The sequence below is a fragment of the Anser anser genome (genome assembly GCF_964211835.1).
Source record: "Anser anser genome assembly, chromosome: 18".
Classification (NCBI taxonomy): domain Eukaryota; kingdom Metazoa; phylum Chordata; class Aves; order Anseriformes; family Anatidae; genus Anser; species Anser anser.
This window is the reverse complement of record NC_139739.1, coordinates 8919949-8935044: the sequence shown is the minus strand read 5'-3', so window position 1 is coordinate 8935044 and position 15096 is coordinate 8919949. Positions and strand designations below refer to the sequence as shown.

The window sequence follows — 15096 nt, the reverse complement described above, 5'->3', positions numbered from 1 at the left end:
CTGCTCTGTTGCTGCGTGTAGAGCAGTCACCCTGCCCCTGAAACCATGGTGCATTGTGCAACACTTGTTCAGGGAGGAGCCCGAATGTGGTGCCACTGCTGTGGGGATGGAGCTGAGTCTGTGAAGGTTCCTTCAAGCGGCAGCGAGACCTAGAGGGGGAGGGCAGGAAGCTGTGCTGCCACACAGAGCGTTTGTCCCTAATTTTCTCCCTTTCTCAAGGGAGAAATTTCATAGGTAGAAAAACCCCAGAATGGCTTTTGCTGCTGTTGCTGACTCCCCCGTGCTGGCACATTGCTTTAGATATTGCAGCTTTCAATCCCCAAATCCTCTGTGTGCACTTGTGGGTTGGTGTCAGCTGCTTGGGCTGCCCAGCTGCTGGCTCTTCTCTCTTGCTGTCTTCTGAGTGGGCTGTACCTGTCAGAGTGTTGGTAGTTGGCAGTGAGATCAGCTTTGTGAAACCCTGGGCTTCACACAGCCAGCTCCCCCCAGCCCTGCAGAGAGAGAAATGGAGATTACCACGGCAAGTGCACAGCTACCAAGCACGTTTCCCCCCAGACTCCCACAGGGCTGCCTGGGGCCTGGCTCCCCATGGTAACAGCAGCTTTTTCAGCTCTCTAGTCTGTTGCCTGCTAATGGCTCTGCACCTCAGGGGCTGATTCAAGATCCCTGGTGGAAACCATCCTGCTTACAGTGGCCTTTCAATCAATCCTAAGGTCTGAGGAAATGGCCAGTTTCCAGTCTCCAGCAGCTGCTGCTTTCACTGGGTTATAATAATGACATTCGCTGTACCTGGGAGCAGCATGCTCTCAGGGCTCTGCTATATGTGGTTAATTAACCCTCTTACTCAGAAAAAGTCCTGGGAACGCAGTGACCTCGGCAGCCTGGCCTCAGGGTCGAGGAGCGCAGAGCTCCATCGAGGCCTGTGCTGGGCTCAGGGGGGGAGTCCCCAGCACTGGGAGGGAGAGAGTGGGAATGGATGGGGAAGGGGCCCTTGGGGGAGTTTTATTCCAGGCCTTGGTGCAGAGAAGTGAGAAGGGACTCCCTGGATGGGGCTGATGAGGTGTGACATCCAGGTGCTCTACCGGTTTTGCTTTGTAGTGGAAAATCAGGCGCACTGCGACTTTGTGAAGCTGCGGAACATGCTGATCCGGACACACATGCACGACCTGAAGGATGTCACTTGTGATGTCCATTATGAGAACTACCGAGCTCAGTGCATCCAGCAAATGACCAGGTGGGTCCCCCACTTTGCCTGGGGGTTGCAGGGGTACCTCACTCTGTGGAGCGGGGACCACTTTTTCAGAATGGCTTCTCTGGGGAATGGCCCTGGGAAGTAATACAGCACATCCAAGCTTGTCTCCCACAGCCTTAGCTCACGGTGAGGATGCTTCTGAGAATCCATGTTCCTGTCCAAGGATTCCCCACACAGATCTTGGGAAATAGGCCTGGCCGTAAATGCTCTTTAGAAGAGCTGTTCCGAGCACTGGGTGAAATACATCCAGCCTAATGAAACATGAGATAAACCATTTCTCTGGTGGGTTATTGCTATGTACATTGCCAAAGAAGAAGGCATTCTGCAATCTGCAGTTCTGTCCAAAAGACAGCATGACCCTTGGGATGCTGCTGTTTCTCAGACAATGGAGCCTAAGCAATTAGCAAGAGTCTTATCACATCTCCAAAGATTTCTCTGCATTATCTTGCTGTTGCATTAGATTCTCTGTAGTTTTAATCACAGAGATCAGAAAACAGAGAACACTCATGGGCTTTTCACTTGAAGGTCATATCTTTTCCTTCTCCCTTCCGTGACTGAAATATTGGTGACAAATTTTAGGTTTAAATAGGTTTTGGCTCTTCTGTTGTAAACCATCCCCTTCACTTCCTGACTGAACTGGCTGGGTGACTGCATGCTGCCACGTTGCAGAGCAGAAATAGCTGCACTTCACCGAGGAACAGCCCAGCATGTGTGCAAATGTGCAGGTTGGCACGTTCTGCTCACACACGCTGTATCCCAGTACTTTTGCATAGCAGATGAGCCTGTCTTTTTCAACAGTGATAATAGGGAGTCCCAAAATAACCATGTGAAACACTAGAGATCTGTCAGAAGTGTCACAGTTGCTATTTAGACAGGCTGTGTATCTATTAAAAGAACAGAGTGATGAAAAAGCAATTGCTCGGCTTAAAATTCTGGTACTGTTTCTCACGCCATGGCTGCTTCTTTCTCAGCGAAAACTAGCATGGCCGTTTCTAGCAGTGGGATACGGGTTCTTCTCTGAAGAAACTTTTGGGAGGAGATACCAAGTTCCAGAGCTGGAATTGACTCAATAATGAGCAAATGGTGACTCCAAGTGGTGAAAGCCAGAAAGTGGCAACTTGAATTCCCAGATTTTCTATGGATAGCTCCTCCAGCTTTTGGAAGAAAGTCACCTCCTTCCTCTGTCCCCTGCCAGCACTTTGTCATGCCTCCCACCTCTTGAGTATAGGGACCAGGCTTTGTTATCAGACTTGCAGCAGTTAAGCTGCTCCTCTGGTTTTATTTTCATTAAAAACAAACAAACAAAAAAGCACCACAACATGGTGTGCGTGTAGTGGCTTAGAGATACTGATAGTTAGATAGAAATTGGCTGTAAATGTCCCTGCTAAATTTTCCAATGTTGTTACGTAAAGTGGTCAGAATTGCCAGCTCTTTCTGGCTGTTTTTTTTCTTGGTGTAATCCTGGTTTGGGTTTTCTCCAAGTGCATCCTACACCTATGTGCTAGATTGCCCCCACAGCCCTTCCACGTGGCTGGGTGCATGCTGCCACATTGCTGGCAGGTCTGCCATCATGAGTGACAGCCATCATGTGGTGACACCAAAGCTGGACAGCCTGAAGCGTAACTGACTGTTTCTTCCCTCTCTCTGTCTCTCTAGCAAGCTGACTCAGGACAACAGGATAGAAAGCCCAATTCCTATCCTGCCTCTCCCAACACCGGACACTGAGACAGAGAAGCTGATCAAAATGAAGGACGAGGAGGTGAGACCCATTTCTGCCTGGGCTGCCTTAATATTGGAGCTGAAGTCTGATTCTCCAGGATTGCCCCGCAGAGGCTGTCCTGGGGCTTCCTGCTCCTGCCTCCCACCATTGCGGGCTCCTCCTGGTGTGGAGGGCAGGATGTGGATGTTGTGCCCACCTTCCCCTGTCAGGGAAACGTGGCTCTGTTCCACCCCAGACATTGATGCTTCTGTGCTCAGGCAGGAATTAATCTTCACTGAGAAATCCCTTTGTCACCCCCGAGGGACTACCCCGTCACCCCCATGCCCGTTACGCTGTTAATCAGCACCACTCAGGGCGAGCCTCTTTGTCCAGGACCTCTGTCTTGGTCAGCCACACTGGCTGTCAGAGGCCTGATGGAGAGCCTGAAGCTTGGCCCTGTGGCTTTGTGCGGTGCAGATGGGATATGCTGGGCTCCCTGCCCAGCTGTCCTGCTAGGCTTGATAGACTTGTCACCTGCTGGCTGTGGTTGGGGGCTGGGGGAGCCAGAAACTCATTTCATGATGCCAGCCCCCAGTGCAGATCACCAGCCCCAGCAGATCCGTCTTTGATCGTCTCTCTTCTGTCTCATGCAGCTGCGGCGGATGCAAGAAATGCTGCAGAAGATGCAGCAGCAGATGCAGGATCAGTGAGGTGCAGGTACTTGGAGGGCAAAGGGAATCCCTCAGCGACCAACCGAAGTCTGGCAAGAGCTGTGGACGTTTAAAAAGAGGTTTCCCGTTGTATAAAGACTTGTGGGCAAGAGCTGCACCCGCACCCTCTAATTTATTAGCAGCAATGCTGGCTTTGCGGTCAGCTGGGTTGTGGAGAAGGCTGTTCACTTAACTGTTTACTGATGTGTATTTCTTTTTTTATTATTCTTTCTTTTCTTTTTTTCTCATTTTGTTTTTTTTTCAAAAGGAACTAGCCTGGGAAGTCTTTTAAGGCATCCTAAAAAGGGGAAAAAAAAAAAGAAAAGAAACAGATCTCCCTTTCCCATGTACTAATCTCTTGTTTGGGAATGCTCTGGTATTTAAAGTCCTGGTTTCTCTGGTGTACGAACTTGAAGAATATCTGTGTCGATGCACGTAGATGTTTACTCCCACCTGAGGTGCTGTGCCCCCTTCCCCACTCCCCTTGTCCAGGGCCAGCACAAGTGTTGTAAAGGCAGATGTTCCCTCCTGGGAGTTCAACCTGCGCTGCCAGGGGCCAGCTCTGGACCAGAGAGCAGGGACTGGGGGGTTCTCTGTGCACTGCCCAGGGGGCCTGCTGGCTGTCTGGTTTCCTGCCCGGGTTATTTGGTTTGCCTTCGGTTGGTTGGATGGCCGGGTTTGTTTTTCCTACGAACTCCAGAACTTTGCACTGAGCGGCAAGGAACTGAGTCTGTCAAGGGGTTGGTTAGAAGAAAACAGCTTCCACTGCCCTCGGCTGTGTCTTTCTGGCAGAGAGGATGAGTTACTGAGGATTACCAGCAATGATGGGCGCGAACACCTCCCCAGCCTGCCAGCCGTGCTCTCCTCCCATGGCAGGCTGGAGGGGCTGACAGAAGCACTACAGCAGGGCGCTGCAGTGGCTGGGTGAGGCTATCTCATGGTTTAGCTCTGGTCGCTCTGAGCTTCTCCTGAGGAAAGGGGCAGTTTCTGAAGGCTCGTACCAGAGGTCTGCAAGCTGCCTGGCCAGGCAGACCGCTGTAGGGAGCCAGGGGTGGCAGGGGGGCCATGGAGAGCTGCTGTGGGTCAGTGTGGCAGGTACAGGAGAGTCACTGCACTGGGCTGAGCACAGCCCAGCAGACTTGGCCCTTCCTCCCCTGCCCTTCCCCTGAGACTCAGTCCTTCTCCCTCTCCCCAGCCCTCTTCTCTTCCTGTCTCAGTGCTGGGAAAGCTGGTGGATCTGCTGGGCAGAGATAAGAGCGCTTTTTTGGTAGCAGCTTCTGTCCTGTTTCTGCTTCCTGCAGTATTTTTAACTTCCAGATCAGCCAGAGGAGAGCCCTGGAGTGTGATGTGCCTGACAGGGCAGGACTCACCAGCAACGCTGCCGTGTGTGCAGAGAATCAGGGGCTGCTGGAGTGAGAGACATTTGGCTCTTCCCTCCAACTCCAGGGAGTGCTGCCATGGGCTGGACCCTTCTGCTCCTTTGGCTGCCAGCCCAATTTCCCTGTCTCCCTTCCCTGTTTGTATCAGCTCCTCCATCTCAGGCTTTCCCCAGCAGACCTCCCTGGGCAGGAGGCAGCAATGGCCAGGAATAGCCAAGCCCCATAACTGTTGTTAGGTGCTGCGTTTATCTGATTCCCCCTGTGGGGCTTTAGAGCTGCAGAGGCTGGCAGGTTCAGGTTATTCTCTGTACAGAACCTCTGTTCGACTAGAACATGGGCTGTAGGGGCAGGGGAGACAGCCCGACACAGTGTGGAAAGACAAAGCAAGGGTGAAAGCCCACTGACAGAAATGTGCAAGTTGGGCAAGAGCAGCGTCCAAGGCAAACCTCTCCTAAGTGCCCTTCTGCTGCCTCAGAGGGGTGAGAAGTGGGGCAGGGGCACCTGGGGATGAGCTCAGCAGGGCAAGGATGAAGGCAGCTATTCTGTCCCAACAACATTTTTTTTTTCCTTCTCCCCTGTATCAGGCTCATAAGTGACATTTGACAGTGCCAGCCTAGGAGAAGGAAAGGGCTCAGCCTGTCTTCAGTAACATGCCAGGGCCAGGTGCTTAAGGAGGAAATACAGCCTTTCTTTCTGCAATGCGCTTGCCTGAGCGACGGAGTAACCTGAGGTAGGAGCTTCCTCCAGGTTTCCTAGAGCTGCTTTGCTGCTGTTGGAAGCAGGAGGACTGCTGAGTTCTCAGCTTTATCCGTGGTAGTGTAACTGGAAACACCTTGCAGTACCTGTCCCCTCTCTTTTCTTACATGAGTTTTGTCTGTTAGGAGGATGTTCTGTTGCAGATGAGCACTATTCAGCTAAAGATGTTCCTCTTTCAAACAGATTAACTCCCAGAAAAAAAAGCAGATCTTTACCCTTCAGCATGGACATAAGAGGGCAGACAGCTTTTATCCTGTGCTGCGTGTTGGTGAGAGCACAGGGTACTCTGGTCGCAGGCAGGCAGGATTGCTGAGTGTGTATCTGCCTTGTCCCTCTGGGTGAGGAAGTCTCCATCAGCTCAGTGCACATGGCTTCTAGATCAAGTTGATAACGTCAGCTCTGTTCTTTACAGAGCTGAAGTCTTCAACTACCAGCTGCAGAAGATGGCTTGAGCTGCACTTATTCAAAATGCATAGGAGTGAGGCACTAGAGACACAGCTTCTACAGAGGGGCAGGGGTACTGTTGAAATTCACATCCCTATGTCAGAGGTTCCCTGCCCAGAGCATCAGAGTTGGGGGGCTGCCTGGCAAGGGATTAGGGACTGACTTTTTGGGGCACCAGGGATCCAGACTCTGGCCTGGAAGGTGACAACAGTTTATAAAAGGATGAATGTTTTGTATTGTTGCATTCAGCTGCACAGTAAGCCAAGAAGAGACTCCCGAACAAATGCAGCTCAGCCATTTGGCTTTGGCAGTGAGAAGTGGGGATAGGAAGGTAATCTAACACCTCCCCTCACACAAACCCTCCGCAGTCTCATGTGCGACCCCTGCGCTCCCAGGCCCATTCCCACGCCTCTGCCAAGCTTTGCCCTGCCGAGCTAGTCACTGCAGGGGCTGCGTCCCGCTCCGCAGAGCTGTCTGTCCTGGGCTGCAGCTGGGGTTGTTGGTACGTCTCAGACCTTGTGCCTGACTAGGGAGGGAGCTGTGGCATGAACTCCTTGTGTGCTGCTGCTGTGCTGGTCCTGCCTGTGTGGAGCTTCCTGCTGCCTCCCCGCATGCCTCCCCCCAGAGAAGGAGGGGGTCCCACGTTTCGTGCTGTGCAATGGCGTTCCCTGCTCTTCCTCACAACCCCAGCTGTGCTTTAACACTGGCTTGCTCCTACCATGTGACTTCCTCACCCCCAACTCCACTCCTAAGCTCTTTGTTTCCCGTCTGTCTGTTGGGTTATTATAATATATATTTTTTTGTAAATTTCTGTTTGAACATTTTGTCATTGTGAACAAAGAAAAATGAAACCTTTTAAAACATATCCATTTTATTAAATGATTATTATTGTTATTATTATTAATAATGTTTACTACCTGAATTGATCAGTGAAATAAATACATTCAAAAAACCAACCTCTTTCTGTTTGATTTTTCAGTCCCCTTCAGCAGCATCGGTGATACGTTATGGACAAGAGAGGGCAAAACTGTCTGTCCTTTTATCCAGTTCCATCAGAGCAGGCTCCAGGCAGGCATGGGATTTCTGGACTGTGTTTATGTCAGAGGCTAGACAAGATGATCCTGAAGTTCTTCTGTCTTTAAGCTTCCCCTAGGAGTGCAGTCTAAATCAGCAATGAGCAGCTGGGCAGGATCCAATCCCAGGAAATCCACTTTGTAAGTAGCCAAAGAATCACTGCTGTCTGCTGTGTGCATAGTCAGGCTGGGTCTGGCTCTAGATTAGCTCCATGCCACACCTGGCCTGAACATCTGCCTGTGAATAAAGTACCACCCAAATAAGTGAGATGTGGCTGTGGCTGGGCAAACTTACCCTGCTGTATTAAGGTGGCTCCCAAGCATAATGCAGGAAAAAATGCGTTAGTTTGTTAGCCCAAGATCCCTTTGCCACTCTGCCTGCCTGCCACAGTGAAACAACTGGAATGATCTGCTCCAACCTACTAGAAGTGTAAAGCTTAATTGTTTTAGAGCATCACAAAGAGATTCTCCCATGGTTAGGGCCAAATTCCGCTTTTGTTTACACCCTAAATTCTCCTAACATCAGCACATTCAGGGTGTTCACTGTTTTTGCTCTGAACCACCAGAGTTCCCCCACGTTATGCTGAGTACTGGGTGCACACTGCAAGGCAATGGAGAGTTGGGTTCAGTGGGGTAACAGTTTCACAATGTAGTTCGGGTGGCCTTAGCCTGTAGGATAGCCAATGCCTAGAGTCAGGCCCATTGCAGAAAATGTCTGTGAAGGTGTGATGACCTCAAGAAGACAAAATTATGCCTACATTTCCTGAGAATATTTTTGACCCTTGGACTTATCTGTTCAAGTATGTGTGTGATGCAAATTCTGAATGAAGGATGTGGTCAATTTTTCTCAGTAAATGCAAGTTTCACTTGTTGAAAGCTGCCAAGTCACTTAGCTATCAAAAGACCAGTCCCTTGGAACACTGTGTTCCCCGGTCTGTTGTCCTTCCTGTGGAACCAATCAACTTTATTTTGGCGTAGACAGTGAAATGCTAAGAGTTGTATTTTACCTCTAATAATCAAGAAAGGATGCAAGAACATGGTGGATCTTTTTCCTTGGCTCAACCACTGACAGCAATGAAGCCTCTGGAAATCCATTTCTTTCAGCAAACTTTCCACTGCTTATTAGGAGTAGACGTGTTTCACTGCTTCAAGAGAAACCTCAGGGACAGCACACTGCGAAGTGCTAGGGCTCACCACTCTGCCAAATAGTCTTCCTGATGAGATGGGAAACCAAAGGCCACGGTGCTCATGGACTGTAGAACAAACCAGTAACATCACCTTCCATGTTGAAGTACGTTTTGAGTTACTACTTTGCAGTTGAGACTTGGTGATGTTTCTGTTAGAATGCTGTCCTACTTTGTCTCCTTGTCTGGCCTGCTTGGTTCTGTGCACCAGGTGTACGTACCCTGGCTCTATTCACAGTGAATCATCTTTAAAAGAAAAGGCCAGAAAAAATGGTGGAGAAAAGGGATGTCATGCAGAGGAAGTGACTCTGGACTAAACAAAAACGAGGTGCTTCCTCTTGCAGGTATTTTCTCTCCTTTAGTTCTCATCCTAGTGCTATTCAGGGATAAAAAGCTGCAGGTGAAGTGTGTTTCTTGAGCTTACTGCAAAGAGAAATAATTTCAGGAAGTTTGTGAAACTTACTTGAAAATTATCATAAGGCATCGCCCAGAGTTATCACATTCCAGCTGATTCTGAGCTCTATAAGGTCCACAAATTCCATGGCTCTCTACAGAAACGCTGCTAGATTCAGCGTGATCCTCTCTTATTCCAGTGCCCAAACTTCCTCCAGAGTGAAGGGAGGGGAAGGGTTCTTCCCCCTCACCAAACTGCACAGGAGCAAGGCTGAACAGCTAGCATTTGGAGCAGCCAGGACTGGAATTTCTGAGCAGATTCTCTGCATAGATTTGTTGTTGCTCTACATGGCTCTGAGGCTAACTTGGCACATACAAGATGCTTATTGTGAGCCCTGAGGTGCTCAACATAAGAAATTAAATTGCCTTGTTCCAAAGGGCCAGAGGACAAAGGAGAGCACTTGGACCCACAAGAGGATTCCTCAAAGGGTCTGTGACTTTGCTGGCTGACTGTTAAGTGGGCAAGTGCTAACAGCTGTGCTTTATCTCTTTTGTATTTCCAAGAGCCAAAGGCTCAAACCTGAGAAAATAACGTGGAGGAAGCCCTTCTCATCCACTTACAGTGGTGAAAGGCAAAGTCTTCACCCTGCAGATATTTTGCCTGTACAAGAATAACAAGGAAACACTTGGGCAGTATATTTTGCTGTCATCATCCTCAGCATACTTGAATGCATTGCACTGCTGGTCTACTTGTTACCTAGAGCACGTGGGCACAGAATCAGAGTTATCGGTGCTGTCAGCATCTCTGCCAGCAAACGCATTCTTGCAAGCAGTGCCAGCTCCCATTTCTTGGAAGACTTGCTCAATGAAGGCTCGGCTTCCGGTGACATGCAGCAAACTTGCAGAAGGCCTCATATGGGAGGTGTCCCTGGGATGAGCCTGACCCTTATCTTGTGAGCCAGCTGCAAGGGGATTATTCAGGGGTTCAGCTATGCAGCTGCAAACACTCTTGCACTGACTGGACTGCCTTAAGACCTTTCTCTTGTGTTGTAAAGCCAGCAAGAAAGCAAGGATTGATCTGCCTTGGTAAGTCAACAAAGCTCCCTTCTGCCCCTTCTTTCTTTCTTTCTTCTTTTCTTTCTTTCTTTTCTTTCTTTCTTTCTTTCTTTCTTTCTTTCTTTCTTTCTTTCTTTCTTTCTTTCTTTCTTTCTTTCGACAGATTGCATGAAAAAACAGTGCCTCATTGCAGGCACGTGTAGTATTCTCTTAAAGAAGTTATAGCAGGCTGTGTTCAGTGATGGTATGAGACTGCAATACAAAGACATGGGTCAATGAACTGTCTCCCAGCATGGTCACAGCTTCAGATTATGCATCTGCAGGAGCAATGTCTAGTGTGAAAAGCTCCACAGACCTCCTCCCAGTGGTCAGCACCCTCTCTGTTGCGTGCGGACTGTTTTATCGTGTCTATTCAAAACTGGAAAGACTATTTTTTTACTTGTGGTAACAGTAAATTTATTTCTGAATCTCCTCTTGCAGTTTACAACAGTTTTGCTTACAGATGTAATTCAGTGCTATGATAAGGCATGAGCAGTTTCGTATTCTATTTTTTTACTTCCTGACATGAATTTTCTTGGCTTCCCTATAAATTGTTCTGTAGTAATGCTGAAAGTACCAGCAGCTCTTGTATGCTTCTGAGGACTAGTAAAAATTTGATGGCTGCAACTAAGCCTCCCAGCATTCATCTGCTCATATCTCTGCCCAAGCTCATGTTTGGGAAGACCAGGAGTATTGCCTTTCTTGTAATGAAAGACCAAGATTTTTCACAACACCTTTTTTTAACTCTGTTCTTTTCAGATCTTTGTAGTCCAAAAGTCTGTGGTGTCTACTTGCCTGATCTCCACCTCACCCACTCTCAGTGGGGGAGTGTTTGCAGGTGAAGATGAACAGAAGGATTCTCTTCTTGCCCTTCCTTGGCTTCCTCCCACTCGTGATACCTACATGCCCTCTGCCATGCAAGTGTGCCACCAACATTATTGACTGCACATCAAAAGGCCTAACTGTAACAAAACTACCCGTTGCTTTCCGGCCATCAGCTGAAATTATCAACCTTGCTTACAATAGTCTCACCTCTATTCCCAATGGGCTCTTTGACAACCTAAAGAACCTCCAGACAGTCCACTTGCACGGCAACCCTTGGGAATGCAACTGTGACATTCTCTATTTGCGCTCCTGGCTCCAGTGGCAGCAGAACCGGACCTTTTACAGGGATGTGAAATGTGCTTCCCCAGCTCACCTTCAGGACCGGATCATCGCTTATCTGACAGAAGACGAGATCATTTCCACGTGCCAGCACTGGTACTGCACCCTGGCTCTCTTCTCTCAGCTCTTTTTGTTCATTCTCCTTTTAGTCCAGGCTATCTTGGTCATCTTCATCATTCTCTACCTGCGGAGATTTCGGAGGATGACTGCCGAAGCCCGGAGTACCACCCAAGATCTACACCAGCATGCAGATACCTGGCCCCTACAACAGTGATTGACATCAGCAGAGTGAGGGTCCCTGTCCCCCTTGGATGTTGCTATGCCAAAGCCACGTGGGTTGTGATACCCAGAGGGGACCGATTTGTGCAGCATCTGATCCTGACTGCAGTCCAGAGGAGGACTTGGAACTGATCAGGCACTTGCTGTGTTTCCAAAGAGCAGATCTTTTGCATCTTTTGCTTCTTAATGTTTTTTTTTTTTTTTTTTTTTTTTTAACTCTTCAGCATCATCTTCATTGCTTTGCTGAACTGGAAGTAATTCTGGTTTGGTAGACTATGGAAACCATAAATTACAGCAACCAGAACTGACTCAAAAGGCTCACAAGATTTTAGGGGCTGCAGCACTCAGTCCCTCCTGTGCTAGCATATTTCAGCTGTGCTTTCCATGATGCTTGTGGTTTTACTGGGTCAGGCCAGGACAGAGGTGGACGGTGAACTGGATACTGGACTAGGACAACAGAGAAATACACTTTCCTTGGTGCTACCACTGAATGCTTTGGTAACTTTGGACAAGCGACTTAAGTCTTCTCCTGCCTCAGTTTTCCATCAGTTAAACAGAAAGGATGTTTCTTCTTGCCTTCTTCTTGCCTCATGCGTATGTTTTATTCTTCTGTGGGAGAGAGGGGGAATGTTTAATAGCCTACCTGTTTACCCCATCTTCATTCTTTTTAATCTACTGCTAGTGTTAATACTGACTTCAGCTGCCCTGAGTCAGAGCAGGCCCCAGTGTTCCTGAGAAAATCCCCCCAGGCCTGGAGCTGTGGCACCAGAGGCTCCTCGGGGCCATGTTGGCGCTGCCCCTGTCCCCACAGAGACCTGCTCGTTGGGGCTCCCAGCTGCAGAACCCATTAACGTGCCCACTGCCGATTATTATGCCTCAGATATTTTTTGTAATGAAGCAAAACTGAAATAAAACAACGATGACTGATGCTGTAAGGGGCTTTTTTTTTAAATTATCTTTTCACGTGCTCTGCAGCGCCGCCGCGCCGTGAGGCGGGAAAGGGCGGGAAGCGGCGGCCGCGCGCGGCGCTGAAGGAAGGGGCGCTGAGGGAAGAGGCGCCTCGCGCCGAGCCTCGGCGGTCGTTAACGGCTCTTAACGGCCCTAACGGTTCCTTAACGGCTCCTAAAGGCCCCTAACGGCCGCTACAGCCCCCTAGCGGTCCTGGCCGGCCCCGACGGGCGCCGCCGGCAGCCTCTTCGCACCTTTAGGACGGGGGCTGCTGAGGGGAAAGCCGTGAGGGGGAGGAAGGAGGGGAGGGCGGCAAGGAGCCGGGCTGGCTGCGGGGCCACCACAGCATGCCCTATGGCGACGGGCAACCCCCCGCCCTTGGTAGGCAGGTGTGAAGGTGGAGTCTGAGGCGGGAAGGTGGAGCCAGGAGCGGCCAGAGCTGAAGGCCGAGGCCGGATGGAGCTGAGGTGAGGTGAGTGACATGGTGGCCTCTTCCCGCCCTTTCCTCTCTTCCCGTGTCCCTCTGTGCCGCCATTTGCCTGGCTGGGTGAAGGAGTTCCACTCCATTTTTTTTTGTTTGTTTGTTTGTTTTTAAATTCTGCGGATTGGGCATTGATGGGTTTTGTAGCCAATGCACCTCTTGCTGGGGACTGATCAATATCACCAGCGACCGCCGTGGCACAGCAGACACACAGCTCTGCTGGGGGCCAAACCCTGAGGAGATGCCCAAATCGATGCTCCGTGAGGCCCCGTGACACTTTCAAATCACTGGGTTTTAAGTATGCTAGCATTATTATTACTTCCCTGAGGAACAAACTTTCCACAGGAATAGAAAGACTATTTTCCTGGCTTGTTCTTCTCTGGTGTCCTTTTCCCAGAATCAAGATGCAGATTCGTAAAGTAGTCACACAACACATTGTCTTCCCTCCAGCCCTTCTCTCTTTTTTTTTTTTTTAATGTTAATTATGCAGTTATTTTAGCTACCTTGTGCCTGTTGTCAAAGTTCATTTTATTTTCTGATCCATACAAAGTATGTAAAAAGACCTTTGCTTGCTTGATGCCACTGCCAAGCATGGTAGTGAGGCAGGGTGAATCCCCAGTTTTGCCTGCAGATTTTCAGCTGCACTTACCTGGGCTGGAGGATGTTGATAGTACATGTGGGAAGGTACTGACAGTGCTGCAGGAATGGGCTCAGTTGCTGGGAGAGGCTGGACTGGGAGCAGACACGATCCTGGCGCTGTGAGTGCTCAGCTGCCTGCCTGTCAGCACTGCTGTGGGGTGCTGGAAATCCTTCAGGACTTGGTGTGCCCACAAAGGCAGAATGATTGCTGACTTCGGTTTCAGTTCCCCCAGTGTCCTGACTATGCGTCATTAAGTCTTGGCACGTGGAAGGTAAAAAGCCTTTTTGGCATCTTTTGCACCTGTGAAGAATGTGAACAGCCATAGCAATGTGATAATGAATGGCACTGAGCGCAGAGTGATTTGTAGGCCATGGCAGCATGTCTAATCCATAAATCTAGGGCCTGCATGTCTTGTCTTCTCCTGGCTTAGAAAGCTGCATGTCACAGATGCTTTCCTGCTCCACTGCCCTGCGGAGGATCTGCTGTGCTGCTGCTGAAGGAAGGGATTGTCCAAGGCTGCACAGTGGTCTGAAAAAACAGTGCTGAAATAGCGCAAAAATAGTTGCAAAGCTTCCTTGTGAATTCTTTCCTGGTATTAAAGCCAATCCAACACCTGGGCATGCAGGGTTGGTCTGCCAGGCCTGCTGGACAGGCTGCTGCATTGCCAAAAGTTCAGGGTGCTTCAAAGCAGCGTCTTTCTGGCTGAAAAAAATGGGAAACTGAACCAAAATGTGTTTGCAGCCTTCATGGTGCAAAACTGTAAACCTGAGACGTCTGCAAAGCAGGTCAGCACTACCTAAGGAAAGGACTAAATGGCTGGTAGGTGACTCAGTGGCTGTTCTTTGTTTTCAATGTGCTGGTTTTTAGGTATCTGCATGGTGATTCTTACATGGCTTGTAGAGCAAACAAGTCCTGAAAGCAGAACAAGCTGATTTTGGAGCCTAGAGAATTTTAATTAAAAATCCTACAGAAAATCAGTTTTTAAGTCCTTTCTGCTTACAGCAATAAGGTTTATGTTTTGCCTCAGGATTGCTGCAAGCATTTACAAATTGACTGGGTTTACGTGACATCTGGGAACTTACCTTTGTTGTTTTAAGTAGACTTTGATAGTTTCCGCACCCCTCATTTGTGGGATAAAAATACCACGTTTGTACACATAAAGAACAATTTGCTAACATTCACTGCAGGGCCTGGTCATTGAGACAGACCAATTCTGTGCAACAGTCAGGAATTAAGCAGTGCTTGGAGATCTTGTGGAGGCACGTCCTGTAGAAGAATGGCATATTCCAGTCACACATAGTCACAGCTGTGTGCTTTCTGTATGCCCAAATGGGAACATTTAATAGATGCCTTGGTGGCAGCCTGGTCTGGGATTTGTTGCATTGCTTACAAATTGCAAAAGACATTTTTCATGGTCATTAATTTGAGGCTACCTGGTCTTCTTCAAAAGCCTGACTCCCCTTCAGGATTGAAGTATGCAGGGCATCTCAGAGAGAGTGCCAAAAAAAGCAGTGGTAATTCAACATCATGGGACATCTCATCTGTCCTAGGGTACATAGGAGAAGAACAATTTCAGATATGTTTAGAAATGGCTTCTAC

General features: G+C 49.0%; 2 protein-coding genes across 11 annotated transcripts in view; both read left to right on the top strand.

The window, feature by feature from the left end:
- Positions 1 to 7196, top strand: part of SEPTIN5 (septin 5) — a 43907-nt gene extending 36711 nt beyond the window's left edge. For all 9 annotated transcript variants that reach the window (XM_083803501.1, XM_083803502.1, XM_083803500.1 and 6 more), the window contains 3 exons: positions 1099 to 1234; positions 2909 to 3011; positions 3605 to 7196. In XM_083803501.1, coding sequence (XP_083659627.1) covers positions 1099 to 1234; positions 2909 to 3011; positions 3605 to 3661 — 296 coding nt within the window. In that variant the 3' untranslated portion in view covers positions 3662 to 7196. The remainder of the gene's footprint in view (positions 1 to 1098; positions 1235 to 2908; positions 3012 to 3604) is intronic.
- A 119-nt stretch (positions 7197 to 7315) lies between these two features.
- On the top strand, positions 7316 to 12353 carry GP1BB (glycoprotein Ib platelet subunit beta). Of its 2 annotated transcripts, none has more exons than XM_083803544.1 (2): positions 7316 to 7454; positions 10745 to 12353. In XM_083803544.1, exon 2 carries the CDS (start codon positions 10830 to 10832, stop codon positions 11421 to 11423), a length of 594 nt encoding a protein of 197 aa, XP_083659670.1. In that variant the 5' UTR covers positions 7316 to 7454; positions 10745 to 10829; the 3' UTR covers positions 11424 to 12353. The 2 variants fall into 2 exon arrangements, with proteins under 2 accessions (XP_083659670.1, XP_083659669.1); XM_083803543.1 differs by having other exon boundaries at positions 7340 to 9976.
- The last annotated feature ends 2743 nt before the right edge of the window (positions 12354 to 15096 follow it).